Consider the following 22,498-nt stretch of genomic DNA (forward strand, 5'->3'; position numbering starts at 1 on the left):
TCTGCCTGGACTGTCTGTGTAGGCGGGAAGAAAGTTGTTAAGTAGAGATGCAGGGTATTATAGTAACAAATGCATCTGCTGTACTTCATATGAATCTTCATTCATCCCACTCTGAACAGCTTAACGTGATTACAGAAATAATCACCTAAGCACTTATTGCAACTTTAATTTTAGCCTCTGAGAATGCTGCTTTACCAAAACTACAAGTGAGTCAAAACTCTCACTGTAGTGGCTGTAGATGCAGGATAGATATAACTATATTCTTGTATGAATATACCAGTTGGTTCTGTTCAATTAATCTTCAAATGTAGCTGGATTAATACAACAAATCTTAGTGTTCAGTCTGTGTAAATACCAAAGAAAAAGGCAGTCTTTGAGACTTATTTATTATTTATTAGCAGATTAACAAATCACATGGCCTTGCTTTCCATGCCAAGCTAAGACAGCTTGTTTTCAAACACAAAGCATCATATTTGCTTCTGCTTTTACTCAGGACCCATTGGTATGAAAAAAAACAAAAAAAAAAAACAGAGTGCCTATTGGAGAGGTGTTCATAATGACAGCTGAAGAAAGCAGAACTCCATGTGGTGTGGTGGTTGGCACCGTCACCTCACAGCAAAAGGGTTCCTGGTTCAAATCCCAGCTGGGGCCTTTCTGTGTGCAGTTTGTGTGTGTGTGTGTGTGTGTGTGTGTGTGTGTGTGTGTGTGTGTGTGTGTACTCCGGCTTCCTCCCACTGTCCTAAAACATGCATGTTAGGTTAATTGGTGACTCTAAATTGTCCCTAGGACTGACTGTGAGCTTTATCTCTGAGTATCCCTGTGATGGACTGATGACCTGTCAGGGTGTGCCCTGCCTCTTACCCAATGACAGCTGGGATAGGCTCCACCCCACCAGCTGGTATAGAAAACGGACGGATGGATGAATACACTGCAAAAATTTGATGCCATTTTTCCGAACTTCATGCCTGTTGATTCAAACTGTAGTGCACCGGTCATTGTTGTTTTACTACGGCAGTTCGTAACATTTGAATAGATGTGTTCCTTCGCTCGGATTATATTTTGAAAGTAGATCCGGAAGCAAATCTGTGGTATTGTGGCTGGCTTGACCGTCTCCGGTCTGCGCTCCCACTCTGCGGCTGCTGCTGGTCGCTGTCATCATGCAGGTGGAATCTGCGCAGTGTGGTTCAGCTTCAGGATCTCCTGCAAACAAACACAGCAGCCTCACCGAGCTGCACACTGGACTCCGACAATCACACTGCTGTTAGAGGAGCCAGCCGCTGCAAAACGATGCACTCATTGAATTCTTCTCCTGCTTTTACTTGAAGATCGCCAGTTCATACACATCAGTTTCACACAGTATGATGACAAAGCTGAAACAATAACCCGGGAGGTATCGATCTGCTTGGAAAAGCAGCACACTGTTGTGTTGTTACTGTCAAACTGTTTTTCTCTGCTGGCGCAGTGGAACTCAGCAGGAGTCGCATAGGATGCCATTCAGTCCTGAAGGAAACGACCCTCGCAGCTCTACTGGCAACAGTCTCAAACAGTCCAGAAGGACGTAATCGTTCTGCTGCGGATCTTTTCGGTTCTTGCGCACGACTGCGATGGATGAAGGCACCGTCAGCGAGACCATCCCCGATCTGAAAGATTTAGAGGTGAAAATCGGCCGGAAGACCCCTGAGGGTTTGCTCAGGTGGATGCGGGAAGAGGCGTCCTCTCTTCGGGGAGACGCCAAAGTAACCACTCCTCACGACATCAGTAAGGAGACGGGGAGGAAGAGTTTGGATGAAAAGATCAGGAAATTGAGGATGGAGATGGTAAGAATGCACAAACGGACACATATATGTGTGTGTTGTTGCTTTCCTATATTTGTGGTGCCAACCATTTTATTCCCATAAAACCTGCTGTTGTTTTAAGGGACTTTTGAGGGTAAAAACAAAACTTTCATGTTTATGGTTATACTTAGGTTAAGGTTACATATTCAGTTGTGATGATAGAGTTAGGGTAAGGGTCTCTACAAACATAAAAAAAAAACAAATGTGTGTGTGTGTGTGTGTGTGTGTGTGTGTGTGTGTGTGTACACACATCCACAGACTGCTGGATGTGAATCTGATTTGTTTGTGTCACTGAAATCAGTGTAAAGTAGAGCTGTCACAGTGATGCAGCTTAATGGAGGCTGAGAATTTGATCCAGCTCTGCTTCACTGAACAATGTTGTTGTGAATATTTAAACACATGTCAGACTCAGCAGAGTTTATCATTGCTCAGGTATAATGGGATACTGTGTTTTAGAAGCTACAACACACACACAAAACAATGAAACCATTTAGCTCAGATTTTCTGTTAGGGGGCACTTACTGTTTTAGAGTCATGAGATATTTCAGACTTTCATAAGAAGAAATGGAGATGAAAATGTCAACTGTTTTTTTTTCCTGAGCAACGTAATGCTTGCTTCAATACCTTATTAACATTTAATCTGGAAGGATGGAGCGTTAAATCTCAACCTAACATCTGCTGACAGCTGAGAATGGATGAGTGCTGAATGCTCTAATCTCCGAACAAACATCTTGAAACCCTCTTTGGTGTACATGACAGTTCTTAACATTAGCCCTGAAAACTTAAAACACAGAGAAAGGGGCTGACATGCGGACTAATTACAACGTAATCACAAAGCAATTTCAAATCATTTATCAACTGCTGACTGGCCATATGTTTTTTCCAGTCTGCAGTGTGAATGTTATTAAAACACTTGAAGGTCCTTTGGGAGCTACTCAGTCCCCATAACTGTCAACAAGCTCTTTGAATTGTTTGGTCCGAAAGCAGCTACGGAATCTCTTTGCCAAAAATAGTTCCTGAGGCATGCATTCTTGTCAAATGGCCAGGGAATCTTCTGTGTGGAAGCAGGTAGAGGTGAAGATTAATTAAAGAAAAAATAAAGTTTCTCTACAGCTCTACCACTGATTGTTACTTCTGGACTGGCTAATTGTTTTTTGGCCTTGATACACTTCAAATTGTGATTTATTAGTGTGATGTTTGTTTACACTGTAAAATATATCAGTTAAGTATGAATGTCTCCCGTCATGTCACAATGACTTACAGCAGATGTCCATTAGGCTTTCAGGCTATAGTCTGATTGCTTTAATTATTGGGGTATACCTAGTACAACATTGTTATGTCGTTGTTAGACTGTTTCACTGTAAAAATGGACAAACTTAAAGAAGAAATAATTGCAATGCGTCACAAATTTACCAATACAAAACAGACAGACCATTAGAAAATGACTTATTGATCCTAACAGTGAACTGTAGGATAATTAGAAATATGCATTTCAGCATGATTAAAATTAGAATATCTGATTTGAAATATGTTTGTCACATCTTTAATTTGAATTGCCTTGAGTAATGTGAAGGCTCCTCATACTCAGTCATTTAATAATTCAAGCTGCTGCTCATCTTGATAATGGTATGCTGCTATGAGATGACCACCAGAGGCCTGTTTTCCTGCAAGAAAGTCAACCTGCTTTCATTTTTCAAATGGTTAAGACTTTACTAACACCAATAAACCATACAGTATGAACTGGTATTTTTTATGCCATTGGTTTACAATGATCAGCCATAACATTATGACCATGTAAAGTGAGCAACACTTCTCATCTTTATCCAAAGCAATGTTCTGCTGGAAAAGCCTGCATCCTGGGACTCGCATGGATTTCACTTTGACACCAACCGAAACATTTCTGCAGACCACCTTCAGCTGTTCTTTGACCCGCCTTGACTGGTCAGGGCTCGATTGGCAGAATGAGGAGGGCACAGTGGTGGTCATGTTATGGCTGATTGGTGTAGTTCTATAATAGACACACCTTTATTTTGGTGGACTACACAAGTTCATCATGATTGTTTTTGTTATTCAGACAGTGAATGGCTATCCCACTGTTGTTTTGTCTTGCAAATACTTTTCTTTGTTTTGATAGGACATCATTTCCATTGAACAGCTGCTGATTTGTTTCTTAAACAAATATGTCTCTGGTATCTTGTTTACAAGGGACCTCATCTTTGTCCAAACAGCAGAGAGCTGCACCACTCTACAGTCATTTTGTCCCCTCTATGTTCATGTATGTATGACATTCCTGTGGCATTTGCAGGCATGCACCCAGTCTGTGGTTGTGACACAGAGCACATGCACCACCACAATCAAACTCCCAAACAAAGCAAGCTGTTCTCTGACAAAGTTGCTCCAAAACACATCGGTTACATTCAAACATCCAAAACACATTATCAGTTTGGTCAGATGTCAGAAAAGGAAGCCTATTTAACTCCAGGACTGTAACACGAGCTCATGATGGTGGAGGAAAATGAGTCTGCAGACTCCTAAGGAAGAAATACTGTAGTGCTTTTTGTTGCTTGACAATGAATTTCAGCCACAGCCGTTATCAGCTTTAGGAGAGTGGGCGTATAAGTTTAACAACTTGTGCTATTTGTTTATTTAGGAGTTATACTGCAAAATTTAGTGTATGCATGATCTTCTTGTTTATCGGTTGTCATTAAAAGTTTAAGTCAGTAAGAAAAATGATAGATGGATAGATAGATTGATGTTTCATGCTTTATTTAGAATATTTTTACCTCTTAACTTTGCGATAAAACATCAATTGTAATTGGAAACTGAAGGTATCATACATTTGGCTTCAAAGCCACCGGTTTCCTTTGACAGAAAACTAATTTTTCCTTGTAAAGAACCGCAGTCTCTGATCTACTGCTGACTTGACTTTAAATTTGTTCTGATGCATAAAAAACAACTTGCAATAACACAAACAAACCAGCAACTAAATTTTTCTGCAAGGTAAAATGAACATCTGAGTCAGGTGGCCTTTAGATACGACAGCATACGTTGCTTTGTCTAAACGGTGGTCTCATGGCCAAGTTAAAGGAGGGAAAACATTGTAAATATACACATTTACACTGATTTACATACATTGTTTTAGTTGGCCTTTTTTAAGCGGCTGCTTCTGACCCCATTCTCAGATGTGTATTGCTTAGCATCTTATTGGGTAATCATACCTAACAGGGATTATACTGACCTGTTAAGTAGGGTGGGTGAGAGGAAGGATGCAGATGCAGATTCTTTCAAAGAATAAAAACTTATTTTCAAAAAGGTTTCAACAAAAAGCGCGGCTGAGCCGGATATCAAAAACTGAACTGTGGCTATGTCTATGGCTATGGCTATGAGAAAGGTACTTAACTTTGGAGTGACAAATGACGAGTGAGGATCTGGCTATGAGCATGGATAAACCGGGAGACTAAGGCTACGTGCCCACGACAACGCTCTGAAGCATAAACGCAGATGTCCGTTTTTTTCCTCCACAATTTATCTGCGTTCTCACGAGCGCTTGGGGGTGGATATCTGTCTATCCATGGGAACAGGGAAAACGTATAAAACTCGCAGTTTGCCGATGTAGTATGCACGCCCCGGACGTAGGTGGCAGTAGCAACAATACCTTTGGTATTGTTATACGAGTTATATTGTTATATATTAATAAATATGAGAAATGCCTGTTTTGTGGCTACTTCCTCCGCGTCAGTTGGAAGAAAATGGCGAAGCGCGGCGGCAACAACAGTACGCCTTCAAACTTTGTTTGGACAGATGATGAGGTCCAGTTACTCCTGAACACGACACTGAACTACAAAGCCAGGAAGGCAGTGGATAATGTGGATTGGGAGAGTGTCCAAAATAAATATAGTGAGATATGGGAGTCGTTCATGGAGAACTACCCACTTAACGTGTGCAACAAACGCACTTCTGCGTTTTGAACTGTTCCTACGGCGACGAGAGGTTGGATCGTTTTCAAGATCTCCACTACGGAGGGCGTTTGCGTTTTCTCTGTTTTGAACTCCTAAAAACGCTGTCGCCGTGTGCAAGATAGGCACATCTGTCGAAATGTTCTGCGTTTATCTGTCGTTACCGTTGTCGTGGGGCACGTAGCCTAAATACTGTGGAGGGTGATTGGTGATTGAGTACAGGTGAAGGGGAAAACACAGGTGAAGAAAGTTAAGCTGATGGCAGGGCAGGAGAAAGACTGAGGGAAAAGGTAGCATGGCATGGCAAAACTAAAAACAAGACCTGAACCTAAAACTTAGCAAAACTAAGACATGAGAAAACTAAGAATTTAAACAGAAACTAAAAACGTGGCAAAAACCCCACAGACATGACATGACCAAGATCTATGTAAAGACAATACACTGACTGTGAATAATTACTCTGTACAATACAACTTTATAAAAGATGGATCTATTCCTTAGCATTACATATTAAAGTAGCTTGAATCTTGAACCTTTATTTATTTTTCCCTCCATGTGACTCAAATGATTTTTTCTTTATTGATTCTTTAGAATGTGAATTATCAGTCCCTGTTTTTTTATATCTCTCTTGAACATTGCATACTGTTTCCTAAATGTGTGTCTGCATCTCACATCATAGAAAGTAAACAAAAACAAGGAGGGGGAGCATATGGTGTCACTGAAGACAGGAGAAAGTTTGACATTTGATGAGCACAAATGAGGAAATTAGGCAGATGCCATTATTGTTGCCCCTTAAAAAGGAAAGCAACCACTGTCATGTTAGTAACCGGTGGGACGTAGCATCGAAATGCATCAGGGATCATAAGTACTTGATGTGAGAGAAAAATCCGATTAGGAAATTTTTCTTTTGTCCCTTATAGGCAGGTAAACATGTATTGTAAAGATAGATAGATAAATAGTGACCAGACTTATTTGTCAACAGTGCTAGTGATCAATCAGCTCTGCTGGGAAGGAAGGATGATAGAGAGGGAAGAAGAAAAATGATGAGACGCTTCCTGTGCAGCACAGATCCAGGCTTTCCTTTCTGTGTGTGTGTGGTTGTTTCATTCATTGGGAGAGTGGTGTAGTGTAATGAGAGTGCAGAAGAAGATATGTGAGCATTGCACTTTCATCACAGATCTGCTTAGTAAGATGTACAGTAATGCATGTGCAGAGTGCCTGCAGAGTGATGCCAAAAGGAAAAAGCTCACGTGTACACACAGTTGTGCTCACAGTCTAGCAAAGTCACCGTGTGTGTGTTTGACACTTTCCACAATGCTGATTAGCTCATTAGACCCTCATAAACAGGCGGGGTGTTAAAGAGGAAGCTAATATCAGCTCATTTTCTCACTTTTGCTGTGTTTTTGTTTGTGTAGACCCTTCTGTTTCTTATTTATATGTTACCGCAGCATCTGTCTACTGTAAGAACTAAGGTGTCTTTGTGTGTGGGCTTTGTTGCCAGGGTTTCACCACCAATAATAAAACTTTGCTCTGCTTCTCGTTAAGTGTCCTATATGCGTTTGACTGGAGCAGATGTGCTCCCCAAATGAAACATCTAAGAACATCTAAACACACTGATGTTATTATCTTACTAAGTGGGATTCAGTAGATAATCACTTAATCTGACTGATTAAAGCTGATGTTCTTAACATAGATGATAAAGCACACATTTTGATTCAGCATAATGGAGCTGAATAACACTTTATGTAACCATGAATTCACAAAAGTCTCTACGGCTTATCAGAAAATTTCGAATCGAGTTAAAAGTGTCTACATTTTAGAGCTGCTTTTAGTCTCCAGCTGTCCAATTGAAGACACTCTACATCTGAACAGATTCACCTGATTGAGACACTCTTTCACGACAGAAGACTGACAGTAAGCCGAATACTCCCAGACACAAATACGCACACTCCTTTTTATATCAGCTGCTTTGTATAGTTTATCGATGATCAGCTCCTGTCTTTTAAGCTAACAGAGGACAAATACTGTTACAGCTCAAGGTGGTGTCATTCCCCATTTTGTCTGCACCTTCTTTTCATTGTCGGTAGCTTTTTCCTGTCATGCTCTGTCTCTGTCAGGGCAGATGAATGTCAATGCAAAGTCAGCTTGAAATATGGAGCTGAGCTTTAGGGAAACAAAATCAAGTTTATTTGATCTCAGGCATTAAACTCTGTCTGGTTACTGGCTCGCAGATGTCGCAGTCAATGAACAGTTCTGTCATTTTAAATTACAACCAAATGGCCTAGCTCTTTTATCAATCTACTAAACCCCTTTGTCTCATCTTGCTGTTTGTAGCTATATAACAGGGCCTGAATAAACTGGGCTATGAGGGAAAGCATATCCTGGTTTCTTTTTTTCCTATATTATAGTGTGATGTCACATACATCTGTTTTTTCAGATTTGAAAGAACAATAAATGGACAAAGATTGAGTAGCAGATACAATCAATATTCTATCTCATTTATCTTTCAAAGCACCTAGATTTGTGAGACTGCAATCTATAGAGAATCTGTCCCAATTTGGCCACTGGAATAGGTGATATTTATTTGCTGTTATCAATAGTAGTTCCCATTCCCTGACTAGTTTGGATTGGAATGCTTTTTATTTAGTGTGTTTCCATTAAAGGTTTTTTTCTCCCACATTTTAAGAAATAGAGCTTATAGAAAATTGACAAATTAATTTTTTTTTAAAAAGGCCTAAATTTGGCAAATTAGATTTTATTTGAGCTTGAAGGGGCTTTTGCTTCTTGGGGGGGAAGAAAATGCGTGAGGGACTGGAAACAACTTTTTTAGATATGTTCTGCCACACAGATCTTTTTACTCTCATGGCTGAATACACAAAATGATCAGCTGTTTCCGCTTTTAAATAATGTTACTAGACCACGAGAAAGAATAACAGCTGTATATCCAGCTGAAAAAAAAACCTTTATATGGCCAAGGAAACTGTTTTTCTCCATAAAATTTATTTTCCCCTTAGTGACCACTAATCTTGTGAAACAAAGCCTGTACCTCCACCTCCTTGCCTATAATCATTTTCTCAAAACCAGTTCATGTAAATGAGCCTGAATGTAATTTTCTATTTAGCTATGTTTTAAACATTTACTTCAACTTTGCTTTACACTTGGAATCAAATACACCTAATGATGTGATCAGATAAAAATTGCTCTGACCAGGTGATTGGATGAGGCATCTGCTAAGTATTTTTTTTTATCTGCCTCCCCTTTTACAAATGGTTTCCATGGTGAACTTCTCACACAGTAGTATGTAACACACCATTTTGCACATAATTTCAGAAGTGAAGCAAAAACTTGTGGAAAATTTAAAGCTGTTGCTATTTTTGGTCAAATCAGAATAATTTTTTTTTTCTCTGCTTATCTTAGATTTGTAATCTTTTGACTTTATTATTGAAATAAAATGTTCCATGAAACCACTTGATGTCTTGTAGTAAAAACCATGACTGGATGATATTCAGCCATTTTAGAGGTGAATGCAGACAGATGGTCTGCTGAAGGTCTAATTGAGACTGGAGTAACTACAAGGACATCGTATGTCTGCAGACGGCCTGAGTTAGATTGGGAAGGTGAAACAACAGACAGAGACTTCAGGGTATGTGAGAGACAGAATGACTTCCTTTTTTTTTTTTGCTGGTGTGTGAGATAACTTGTGCCCCAGCTGGCAGGGATTCAGCAGTCTGTTCAGTAGCTGTGTGACATTGGAAGGATGTTTTTGCCATATGGGGTCTGCGTCACAGATCATGCTTCAGCTGTCTGTGTTATCAACTGTACTTTGCATCTCTCTGTATCTCTACGAGCATTGCAGTAGCAGTGCAAGAGTCTTTGTGTGATGTGTTGGCTTAATTGACTTCATTGACTTAATTGTCTTCACCATTTGCCACTCAGTTTTCTTCTCTTAGACATGAACTTTGGCACATTTTTTTCCTAAAAATACTTGTTTTTTTCGCACATTTGTGCTGGTCTTCGCTATATGTGCAGCTCACTAGCAGGGCTGAAACAAAAAAAAATACATAGCAGAAAGAAATACCTTTTAACATGATGTATTGAAAACAAAGAGAGATAACGTAGCATGAATTGTGATTAGTGTATTCTAAAGTGATCTTCAACTTGTTGCAGGCATGTTGCTGCTCAATACCTAAAACAAATTTGACAAATTAAAAAAATAATTAAAAATCTATTAAATATAACACTAAAAATAAATCGATCAATCCCAAGAAAATGGTTTGATGTCTCTTTTGATAGAGGCAATTCTATAATGAGAATGCCTGATTCCATTGCATCATTAAAAGAGTAATCAAGTAATGGAGATGAAAGAGAAGCCTCCAGGAAGAGCAACTTTACACACAATGCAAGACAAAGTTAGCATTAATGGAACTGAATGGATTCCATTTTCGGCACAAAGAGACTTACGGAAGGCATTTTGCATGTTTTCACAAATGATTTATAGGTCGACAGCCTATTTCACAAGGCCACTTGACAGTAGCCATGTAAATGTCAGGTGACAATAGGATCCCATCTGTTCAGTGGCTACATTTTTATTTACATTGGTCACTAACACATTCTTGGAAACTTTGATTTGAGTATGTAAATCTGCATATGTTTTAAACAAAAACAAACCATACTGCATATTCCCCCTGGTCTTACCTCAGTTAAATACTGAGGTGTGACTGCAGAGTTTTCACACACTGCTGGAGCAGAGCGCTTCGTTAGCATTGTGCCACCTCAGCGCTGACAGGCATGGAGCTACTTTTATAGTCAACCTCATTACACACTCAGTCGCTGCCAGCCAAAAACCTCAAACTTCAACCCCACCCCAAATGTCTGTGAGCCAGAATGCCAGCAGGTTTAGAGCCACGCATGCAGTACTCTGGCAGAAAGCCGTGGTTGCTCATTTTCTCTGCTTATTCATGTGGCAATCCTCCATGTGGTCATAAAATGTGTGTTTCGTGTGCAGTAGAGATGAATGGACAGGCAGATTTAGAAATAAACTACTACCCTAAAAATAGCAGGTAATTCTGATGCTCAATGACATGTTTACCTAATCCATTTGCCCCTCTCTTTATGTTGTTAGAGCTGCGTCTGCAAGTGTAGTTTAGTGCACCTTTATCATCATCCCATTCCCACCACACTGACCACACAGCTCATTTCTCATCCAGTAAAAAAGCTCGACTGTAAAAGCTCTGTTCTCTCCTTTTTAGTTGATTGTCACAAGCAGTTTTGGGTAGTTGTGGTGAGGACCCAAAAGCATACTCAACTCCGGAGGCATGTTGAAGGAATAATTAACTTTTTAAGAAACTAACTTAAAGGGGAAGTTCAGTTTTATTAAACCTGGACCTTATTTGTGGCATAAAATGTGGCATCTACTCACTGATAACAGTTTGGTGAAAGTCGGCGTCCTTTGAACGCTATTTAGATCACTCTTGATCCGTGTATATCCATATAATGGGAGTGAACAGGGCATAGACAATACAGCCTGTAAATAAGGCATTATCTGTCTTTTTTTCACCAATACTTTAAGACGAATTAATTAATGAATGCGTACTATTGCACTGTTAGCTCAGAGCTGCCGTGTTGTTGTTATTGGGGGCTATTGGGGGCTTTCTACACACTACTGGGATGACGTCATCGCCGCGCGCCGCCGCAGCATCATTTTTACACGGAATTAGGTACACAGAGAGAACCAGTGACATACAGCAGGTGTGTTAATTGGCTAACTGAATCCTGGTGTATTGGGAGAGCAGAAAGCAAGACTAATTGAGCCAACTGAAAGAACGGTGACAATTATCTCAGCCACATATATCGCCTGTCGAAGGGGCAAATGGGTAGTTGACGCATGTTAAATCATCTACCTATCGACAATTATCTCAGCCACATATATCGCCTGTCGAAGGGGCAAATGGGTAGTTGACGCATGTTAAATCATCTACCTATCTTTGGATCAAGACTTGTTTTTGGGAGGAGCAATTAGAATCAGGTTTGGGTTATGTCGTGGGATTTGTTGGACTATAAAAAAAAAACAATGTTCTACACATAACAATTTCTCAGTTTCAGGCAACTCAAACTGGCAATTGAACTTGTGGTGGAGCCAACACTGCTATAGCTGCTATAGCTGCTTAAACCACCATATACACACGCACATTATATATGTATATATATGAATAGTATACATACACTATTTGATTTATAAAACTAAGTTGCACTAGTCTAAACAAAGAGTTGACATTGGGAACTGCACAGTAAGAGAAAGTAATAAAGAGAAAATGAATACGGGGAGGAAACTGAGGAATACTGACAAATGAGGGGCTTAGTGTTGAGAGAGAGCAGTTATCTTCAGTAGTGAGTTTATATCATCTGGCTGGGCTTATGATGTTGGTGCCATATATCACCTCTTGGTCTGTGCTTCACTGCAGACCTCTGCAAATGTATTCAGGGGAGGAATTTTCCATGACCACAGAAGTATTTTCCCTCTTCATTCACCATTAAGCTTTTTTAAACTTCCCTTCCACACATATCACTTTAGAAGATTTCAGTAACTGTTATTTCTGTTGTAATTATTACTTGTGTTTTTTTCTCGAACAGATTTCCTCATTAGTGAATAAACTTGGAAGCAGTTTTTACCATTTTCAGTGCATTTAAAAGGCAGTTTAAAGCCACTAATGTGTCATGCTTTCCACTGTTTAAAATGTGCATCTGTCAGTTTCTCCTACAGAGCGAATTTTGGACGTATATCCTCGTTATTTCCATCTGTAAGCCTGTTTCTTCTCCACCTTTACTTTGTTTTCCATTTTTAGTGCTCTAGATTCCAACTGCCATTGTCTGTTGTGTGTTTCATCCAGTTATGGTCATCTGCAAAAGTTCAAAGAGTTTGCACACAACGCCCAAGCCAATGATGACTACTTTCGATAAATATTTGTAGTGTTATGGTGGTTCCCTTGGTACAATGTCTGCTTTGTTCTTGCACATTAAATATTACCAAAATATAATCACTGTGAAACTAGCTTTCCATCTTTATGCGTCTTTTTCCTGTCCACAGGCTCACTTGCGCTCAGTGGATGTAAAGATTCTGCAACAGTTACTGGCAGTCCATGAGGGCATTGAGGCAGTGAAGTGGCTCATGGAGGAGCGCAGCACACTAACGAGCCACTGCAGCAGCCTGACCAGCAGCCAGTACAGCCTGGGCGAGGGCCCTGACACCTCTTGGAGAGGATCTTGGAGCAGCCTGCAGGACCCCACCAATGACAAGTTAGATAACATCTCCATTGGCAGCTACCTGGACACCCTGGCAGACGACATGGATGAGTACTGCCCCTCCAGCTCCGAGTCTGTCATCTGCTCCACCACACCACTGATCTCAGAAGCTACTGCTGGGGGTCGCGTAACAGGAGGGCCCGGGGCCACAATGACAGGTGCTGGAAAAGCACATGGAGTTGGGGTTCAGTCCGGTAGTGGGGCTGGGAGTGGCACTCTGTCTGGGACAAATGGCAATGGCACTGGGGATAGAAATGGGAACGAGATGAGAGGAGGATCTGGTAATGCAGTTGGTGGAGCTGTTGTTGGGAATGGGATGAGGGGAACTGGAACTGCAAAAACAGTTTGTGTCAGCTCTTACCAATCCAAGTCAGAAGGTCTCAAACAAGACACTCTGGTCAGGAGCAAGCCTGCAGAGACGGATAAGGGAAGCCCTGTTTTCAAGAACAATAGTCAGACTCAAGCCATTAAGGCCAATGGGGTGCTGCAGAAACCAACAGCACAAACAGGCAGCCCAACTCGTGCAGGCCTCAGCGAAAAACTGGGAACCAGCCAGAGCCCCAAACTCAAACCTTACAAAAATGGAGATATAGACTTGGATACATGCAAAATGAATGGAAAAATGCACCTGGAATATGATACTCACTGGCGATGGGTGCAGTCACAAGAAGATGTGACATTTTTGTAAGTAGGATAATCACAGAAGGGACTATAGGCACTATTGAACACTCCTGCAATCTCAAAGATCACATGACTGAAGGTTACTTTAGAAGAAGAGTGAACTGCTGTGTGAAATGCACATAGTTAGACTTTCCTCAGTGAAAGGCACTGGGTTGGATAGACAATAACATGTTTATCTTTTTTCCCTCCTGGGACTGCACTAACTTTCTAAAAAAAATATTGATGTCAGTATTATGGTGGATGCACACAACAAAAAGATTTTGTCCATGTTCAGTCAAACAGGGCTGCCGCACACAAATGAAAAAAACCCTCTAAAAATCCTGTTTTCCTCAGGGTCTTTTGGCATTGCCCTGACCTTTTTGAATACATTTTTCTTTTGTTTTCTTTTCTTTTTCTTTAGAAATAAAGTGACATAATCTGCCAGAGCTGAAACGTGATTGCAGATTGAATTCAAATTGACTTTCACTTGCCATCCAGAAAAATAATATACTTTTTCTGCTTTGGGACCCAGTTACTCTGTGCTGTTACTATTAGCATGCGATTTTGCAGTTTTTTTCATTTGTTTCCTCTTTGAAAGACATTCCCATCCTTCATTGTTCTTTTTTTTTTAAATATTTTGTCCCTTCAAATCAATCAACTGCACCTTATGATGAACTCTTTAAGGTGATGAGCTATATGCAGGTTAGTTATATTTGATATTTGTTGGGACGGTTTGGAGGGGTCCTGACCCCTTAGATTAGGAATGATTGCAACATTCTACAAAAAGCACTGTAAAGCCAAATGTACTGTATCTAGCATAGTAAAAATAGCATACAGCCAAATCCCATTTCTCACATTTAAGTCCCAAATAAAATGTATTGTGTAGACTTATTTATGGAACGTATAACTAAACTATTGTGGTTAGACAGAATTACTGAATGAAATATTAACAAAAAAAGTGGAATGCAATAGTAAAATTTGTAAGTGTACTTCTATCCCAATCAACAGTAGATCATTTTAATGACACAAAGGAAGAAAGCACTGAGGGCAGTACAAGTTTAAGACAAACATAATGTACCACTGTTAGCATTTGTGTCTTTGTTGAGATATATTTCAGTGCAATCATCTGCAATATTGTACTGTATATTCACTGAACCAATTTACAGCTACCCTGTGCATCTGGTAATAGTCGTGACTTTGTGAAAATTCTGATTATGGCTGTATATTTTTCTCAAGTTTTGACAATTATGGTAACCCTATGTTAGTTTTGTTTAATGCAGAGGTTGTGCCTGATGAGTGTAAACGTTAACAACCCAAGCCTTGATATGATAATATGAATGTTTTGACTGACTTTATCTTTTTTGTTCCTTGGCCTCTGCTTGTATGTATAAATGGTTTAAATCAACATTCTATGTGCTCCTGAGTGTCTTCTGGTAAATGTGTTATGCTGGATAATGCATGCCTATAGTGCTGAAATCTTAAGAGGTTGATTTGTGAGAAATATGTGGAAGACTGAACACAATCAGACAAGAAAAGCAATATTTTTAAAAGTCTGGGAACTGAGTTACATAGCAAATAAAATCTAATGATAATGTCTGTTCTTCAATAGATGGCAACACTTCTAATGAGGAAATTCTGCATGTTTATATGTGTAAGACAGAGAGACAGATTCATGCACACTGCCCTCCCGATGAGCACAGCTGGCCCGTCAGTGTCGGATAAGAATAGGCAAGTCCCAGAGGTTTTTAAGTGATTTTTGGCTCATTCATTACAATGTTACTACTCCTTCTGCCAGATCTGTTAAATCTGTGCATACTGGTCAGGCTACAATTAAGCCTTTCATATCAATTAAGCCAGGTAGTTCTCAGGTACTGGTTCAAGAAGAGAATTAAAGAGTCTTCGATATGTTGTTCATGGCTAACAGGTACCATAGCAGACTGGTTAAAGCTAGGGTCCCCCCAACAAATTTGCATCTTCATCAATTAATGTGTTACCATGTTAAATACATAGCACAAAGCATGAGCATGAGGCCCCATTATGTTGTGTGTACATTCTGCCTTGGTGCAGCCAATGTTAGCCTATTCACTGGCTTGTTCCTCCCCTATTCTCATCTATGTAAACCGGATTTTAATATAGCCAAGTTCTCTAAAAAGCTGCGCTTATTTGCATAGTTTTCTTTCCTTATTGACAGAAAGAAAGCAAAAAGCCTGTAAAATGTCTGAAACTTGGATCAATAAGACTACATGTTAATCCTCAGTCACTACCAAGTCATTTCCACACTGCGGCTGTGCACTGCCCAAATCCAGCCACAACATTGTCTGGCAAAATCACCGTACACAACTTAGAACAATGGCAGTTTTTTCAGCTACCTTTATTGTAAAATGGTTGCTTGGAGAGGACTTTTGAAGTGACACAGCACAGCCTCCATAAGGATAAAAAAAACAAACACCAGATGTTTGCATATGTGCAACTCATTCACATCTCTGTCAGTTCCTGTGTGGTCAACTTAAATGTGCTGTTGCTCTCTGTCGCTTACTTAGTAAAGAAGAGAGAGTTGTGGCTGTTGCATGGGTTCAAGACTGCATGGGAAATTACTACCAAACCTTTTCTGCAGACAGTTGTTTCAGTTTGTCCAAAAAGTCCCTTGAAAAATGTCAAGAAGAAGTAACAAAATCTAGCAGCGACGTTTATTAAGCTTACAACAACAGGGCAAACCACTGCTTTGCTCACACGTGCTTATTTTCCCAAACAACATGTTTTTCTTTTAAAACAAAAAGCTTTGAAGATTCTATGTTGGATTAAGTTGACTGGAGATGGTGGCGTTAAAAACCCTCTGTCAAAGCTCAACGTTATCCTTAACCTTGATAACATTTTGTTTTCACAGTTGCACAGCAGAAAAATGAAAATAAAAGAACACCACTGTGTATTTATTAGCTCTGAAAAAGGCTTATAATCGAACCTGGAGCTCTTGGCCTCTAATGCGATGCAAGGTTAGCACTGACTTCTAAGTGAAAAGCTACTGTGATTATTTGTTCATGCTTGGATTTTGGACAGTCCCTTGCAGAAAGTATTTAGCTAATTCGGAGACACTTGCATCAATGTAAAACAACTACAGGTTGTTAGTGCATGTTATCTTGGTGTCACCTACTGTCAGTGTGTTCTGTCTGGTTTTGTTAAGATTTTTTTGCTCTCTCTGTGGCAACAGTTAGAGGTTAAAGTCAACGTCTATTCATTTGAGCCACTGAAGTGTTTCCCCTCTCCTTTTCTGCCTTTCTTTTCATCCTACTTTCCACCACCACAGTGGTTTGATGGAAATATTCAGTCTGTGCCAACAAACACATCATGTGTGCACAATGCCCTCTCACTGGAGACAGCACCATAAAGCTGGAACCACAAACACAGTGGCTAGAGACAAGCAAGGAAAAGTGGGCTAAAAGTTGACCCCGAACTCTTGGAAGGATGTCATAGAAACATTGAATATAAAAAAGAAAAGCAACTGTCCTTCCATATCTGAATACTTACTACAGCTATGGTATAGCTTCTAACCAACATACAGACATGAACTCATATGAAATCGCTTTTCCTTCAAACATATGTGTTGTAAAGTAATATAACACACAAGAAAACATTGTCTGCTCTGCTAGTTTGTGGCTTTCTCTCCAAATGAGCTGAGGCATATGGAAAAAGAGTAGTGCAGTGAACAGCCCTGTAAAAGTCATTACATCAGCCTATAGTTTGTCTTTGTGAAGATAAACTGCAGCCCATGATGGTTTAATGTGTTTTCACTTGGAATGTTCAGTTTAAAATTAGAATATGAACATTGTTTTAACCTATTCCATGGCAGAGATTTAATGAGCGCAGACAGTCTAGGTGCCAAGAGGAGCTGATTGGATGACAATGGATAACAATTGGAGTGTGTGTGCATGGATAAGCATGGAAGTGTTGCTAAATTCTGAAAGTTTAGTTTTTTAGAAAAATACCTTTTAGGCAAAGCTGATATAAATGGCTCCTCATTTTCATTCATTTTAATATGGTATGAAGGCAAACACAACTGGACATGTCATGTTCTTCAGGTCTGTTGATGTCCAGGATTTATGAGATGGCCAGTGCGTGATGTGTTTTCCTTTGCTTCAGGTGCCTGCACCCTCAGGCTATTCTTGGCACAATATAAACAGTGTGATTACATGGACAAGTGGATATCCACATGAACGCGGTTGCCATGACAATAAGGATGAGCGGGCGTCAGCTACAAAGACTACATGAAACAATGTTTACAGCAGTGCCAGAGGCAGCAAAGCAGTGCATGTTGGATGAAGGTGGGCGGGATGAAATGAGACAGATGGTGAATTTAAAAAATGTTAAATTATGGGTAAGTTGTTATTACTGATAATAAGTGCTGCAAGGCAATACTTAGTAATTAATAATGGGGCACATTCAAGGTAAACACAAGAAACTTGTGCTAAAAAAAAAGCTTGTCGTAACTGATGATTTAATTAGTGACCTATAAGTTACTAATGCTTGACATAAAGTTAAAAACCCACCTGATTAATGGATAACCAGCTGCAATGTTGCCAAAGTCTAACATCTGATCTGTAAAGCATTAGTTACTGGTTATTAACCAATATCAAAGTCACTTAAAATACATTATAAAAAGTGCCTTATTCATACTCAGTTACAAAATGATCTGTCGAGCAACAATAAAGCATGCCAACTTTGTCCTGATCTAAGAGAGATTAGAGCTTAGAGCTCAAGTATGCAGGACCCCCAAAGGCATACAACACGTACGGCAATCAAGATAACAAATTCACCCTCCCTTCAAAGAGTAAAAAAAATGTGAAGGTCCTTTCTAGAACCTGGTTTGTCTTCTCTGGGCCATCGCATTAAGGGGGACCTATGCAACCGCCGGACACAGATTGCTAATTCTAATGTCAATAAAACACTAGATTTCCCTCAATGGTACATTTATGTGCCATGGACAGTATTTCAAAATCTCCAATAGAACATAATAGTGAGAATAAGGTGTACACAAGTCTACACTCCACATAGCTTAATTTTATCATTGCTTACTCCAAAACTATACACTTATTCAGGTTAAAGTGATCAGGAAATGTTGTTTTCATGGCAGTGTCTTACTTAGAGTAAGGATTGAGTTAATAGCAGAATATTGCTGCCATGTGTTGCAGCACTTCATTCTTCTTTCTGTGATGCAATAATATAACAGCTTTAAAGGCAGCAAGAGACAGAAATATAAAAGTCAAAGCCACTGTCCAAAGTCAGTTGTACTTTATTACACAGATTTTAACTATTACAACTCTCAAGATGCTAAGAATTCAGGATTTCATATTCACCACAACAAAGTTACTTCTGTTACTGATGCGACAGGACTGGATTTTTACCTTTGAATATCTTACATTCCCTTCTTCTCTGTTCAACATTAAAGCTCAGCCAACCTCTTGATTAGTCACCATATATGCTGTAAAAAAGCTTTATGATGATAAGAGCTGGACATTTATCAAAAGCTACAGTACAGACTAGCTATGTCTCCTTGGAGACAGACTAAGGGAATAAACAATGAGTTGAGTGACCAGCATACAGCTAAAAGAAAGTTTCCACCCCCTGTTGTGCTGCTGTTAGTTCCTTCCTCTCAGACACACACACACACACACACACACACACACACACGCACGCACAACTTGTCCTGGCAATGAATTGGGTGACAGCATTTCTTTTTCTTAAACTTTATTTATATTTGATTGTTTTAGTTGTCTGTATTTTGCTCACATCTCAAATTGAAAAAAGAAAGGGAAGTGAACTGAAACAAAACCCCTCTGAGATCACACTGGGCTCTGAACCAGGTCCAAAACTTAACTTTGGCTAAACAAAGAGAGGATTTGAAGATAAAAGCCACACGGACCAACTGCAGTTCACAGGACCAGCTGAATCTAGTAGTTTGATTGACTAAAATGTTTTTCAACATTATTATTTTTCCCTATTTTCATGTTCCAGTGCATTTTTAATTATTTTGTTATGCAATGTCTCCAGAGGAAAATATAATTTTTGTCTCTTTGTAAAGTGAAAATGTTCAGTGATTAACTGACAGTGTTTGTTAATGTGCAGAATTATATTATGCAGTATGGAAATTATATCAACCTGTCATATGATTAAAGATATTTTGAATGTTTTGCTTGTATTTTCGAGTGAATATCTCATATTACTTGACTTCCTGATAAATGGACATCACTTTTTCCCATGGGGGAAGAAAATGTGCTCACGAGCATTTCCAAACCGGAACCTTCCTGATCAGCACTTGTTTTTCTCTGCTGACCTCTTAATGTAAATGAGTGAGTGCTCTCATATGGATTTCTGATCAATATTTGGCCCTCCAACAAGGGTTTATCAGTGAAGGTCCATTAGCACTCAGAGACCTAAATGGCTATTTGCCAAAGCAACTTCAAAGACAGTATAGTGTGCTTTGAAATGAAATTAGAAAAAGGGTTCACTCTCTTTGTTTGCGTTAGCAGGGGTGAGGGGTATCAATAGTAGCCTGCTTTAATATATTCACAAATACACTATGATTGTATGTCTTTAGCCATAGGATAAAAACCCATCAGAATGGCTATTCCAAAAACAGTGAAAGTTTTAAGCTATCATTTAAAACCCACCAGAGGAAAGAGCTGTAATATCAGGTTTGTTCAGCTGATTCAATTAATCAAATCATAGGTCTTTAGATGTTTGTTGCGGTGCTTTATAGATGTACTGAGGTGTCTCATATAAGTTAGCTTTTTAGAGTTCACTATGTGCTGATGTTGTTAAATGTTCAGTCCCATCAGAGTATAGCCCTCACAGATGTTCATTCAGTCTGGATATATGACTCTGTTTTTGCAAGACCTGGTTTCATTTCATTTAATTGCAACAGAAAAAGACTAGAAGCTGTTAAATAGGTGTATCTTAGAGGAGAGAAAGATATAACAAGGAAATGGTGGTCAGTCATGGTCATGCCAGACACACTGTGAGGCAGTATATAAACACAATACAATGCTTAAAGAAAAATGTTGCATCATCATGCTAACATGCTCAGAATTCAAATCAAAGCCAGTGCTATCACATTGATTTGGGGTCAATCGTAAGATGCCTCCTACTTTTGTTTAACTCCCTCCCCACTGGTGAGCGTTAGCTATATTAACATTGTGCTTATTTTAACATGTTTTTGATTAAAAATATTCAAATTGATATTTACTGATGAATGGAATATAATAGGATGGGAAATAATATTCCTTGGGTGAAATTCTCAGGCTGTTGTTGTCATTCTTGAAGGTCTTTTCCAGGAGCCATGAATGCCTCAGTTATATAGAGTATATAATAATGTCTTTAATGTCTGCAGTTATATTTCAGCCTTGAGGCTCCAGCATTGTTGTGCATATTATATTGTGAAACTTGAAATATGAGCTACACTCATATGTTGCCATTGTCGGTTCTTGGCTGAAAGCGAATGAGAAATTGTTTTTCAAAGAACCAATAGGAGGTTTTTAAAAGTATGAACTGCAACCAGAGGCACTGCTACTGTGTCAAAAAGTCTTAAATGTGCATTTAATTATTATCTTCTTGTTTTCTCCTTTTTAAGGTACCCTCTTGTAAGACTTCTAGTTCAAGCCAACATTTTAACCATCACAGGGGGTCATGTGCTTTTAGCTTTTTAGAAGTCTGCATGCAGACCTGTCGTCATTGGTTGAATTCCTACAATGCCTCACCCTAAGTAAGAGCGATGGGGACGAATGCTTGTATGCTACCACTGAATCCCATTTTAGGACAAGGTGATGGACAGCATTCACGCTTGTAAGAAGAAATCACATGTGTTGATGCGGTCACACCTTAAAAGGGTCACCAAGCGAAAAGACGGTATCACTGGAATATAATCAAACAAGAACTTTTGGGCACCACATATGATGTTTGGGGTTAACAGGCTGAGGTGAAAATGATGGCTGTGTGGATGTGAAGGTGGTAAGAGGATGGGTGTGAAAATGCATTTTACAAAACTGAAAAACTGTTTAAATTGTAAGTGAGGAAAGCTCTCACGGAAATACACTTCTGTATCTTGTTTCAAAGGATCATAGGTCCTGCTGGCAATCTGAATTAGATTGTATTAAGGTAGAATAATGGTAACAAACACAAAAATTGGATGTTTTGCAGCTGGTGCTTCAAACATAGAGTTTAATGGAAATTGGTCCAAAAAAACCAAGGAGCAGGACAAACATTTTTTTTTCATTGATACCTCTTAAATTCACTGATCATACAACTTTTACATTGATTATAAATTAATGAGTGAACACATGAATACTTGAGTTTTCATGTTGCCACTAGTGGTGAAGTTCTTCCACAAAATTTCCAGAGGAACCAAAACCATACATGTAGTTTTGTTCAGATAATGGACCGCTCTGTTAATGTCAGTATCAGCCACTGATTTCAGTGTCCCGGAAACACTGGCTCTGTTTTGCAATGCTAATTACACCGGTCAAAGTGTCTGCAGCTGGTCTAATGGCTTGTGTCAGCAGAGACTCTTTTCCTTTCCTTTTTTTTTTCACAATTCACAACATCTGCAAGAAGCCATCAAACCCAATGAGGATATTAACAGACACATTCAACTTTCATTTAATTAACTGATTATGTAATCCACATCACTGTTCTTATTTGTGCTATTTTTTTTTAATTCTGGAAAGGAATTTAAATTTTCCGTTACAACGCTTTTCTTCC

At 39.3% G+C, this 22,498-nt stretch overlaps 1 protein-coding gene across 1 annotated transcript; it reads left to right on the forward strand.

Annotated features, from left to right (window-relative positions):
- Positions 1-1,170: 1,170 nt before the first annotated feature.
- On the forward strand, positions 1,171-19,931 carry lurap1 (leucine rich adaptor protein 1). The gene is made up of 2 exons (XM_075485784.1): positions 1,171-1,817; positions 12,876-19,931. The coding sequence occupies exons 1-2, from the start codon at positions 1,605-1,607 to the stop codon at positions 13,776-13,778; spliced, it is 1,116 nt and encodes a 371-aa protein (XP_075341899.1). The 5' UTR covers positions 1,171-1,604; the 3' UTR covers positions 13,779-19,931.
- The last annotated feature ends 2,567 nt before the right edge of the window (positions 19,932-22,498 follow it).

The sequence above is a fragment of the Odontesthes bonariensis genome, chromosome 15 (genome assembly GCF_027942865.1).
Source record: "Odontesthes bonariensis isolate fOdoBon6 chromosome 15, fOdoBon6.hap1, whole genome shotgun sequence".
In the NCBI taxonomy this organism is placed as follows: domain Eukaryota; kingdom Metazoa; phylum Chordata; class Actinopteri; order Atheriniformes; family Atherinopsidae; genus Odontesthes; species Odontesthes bonariensis.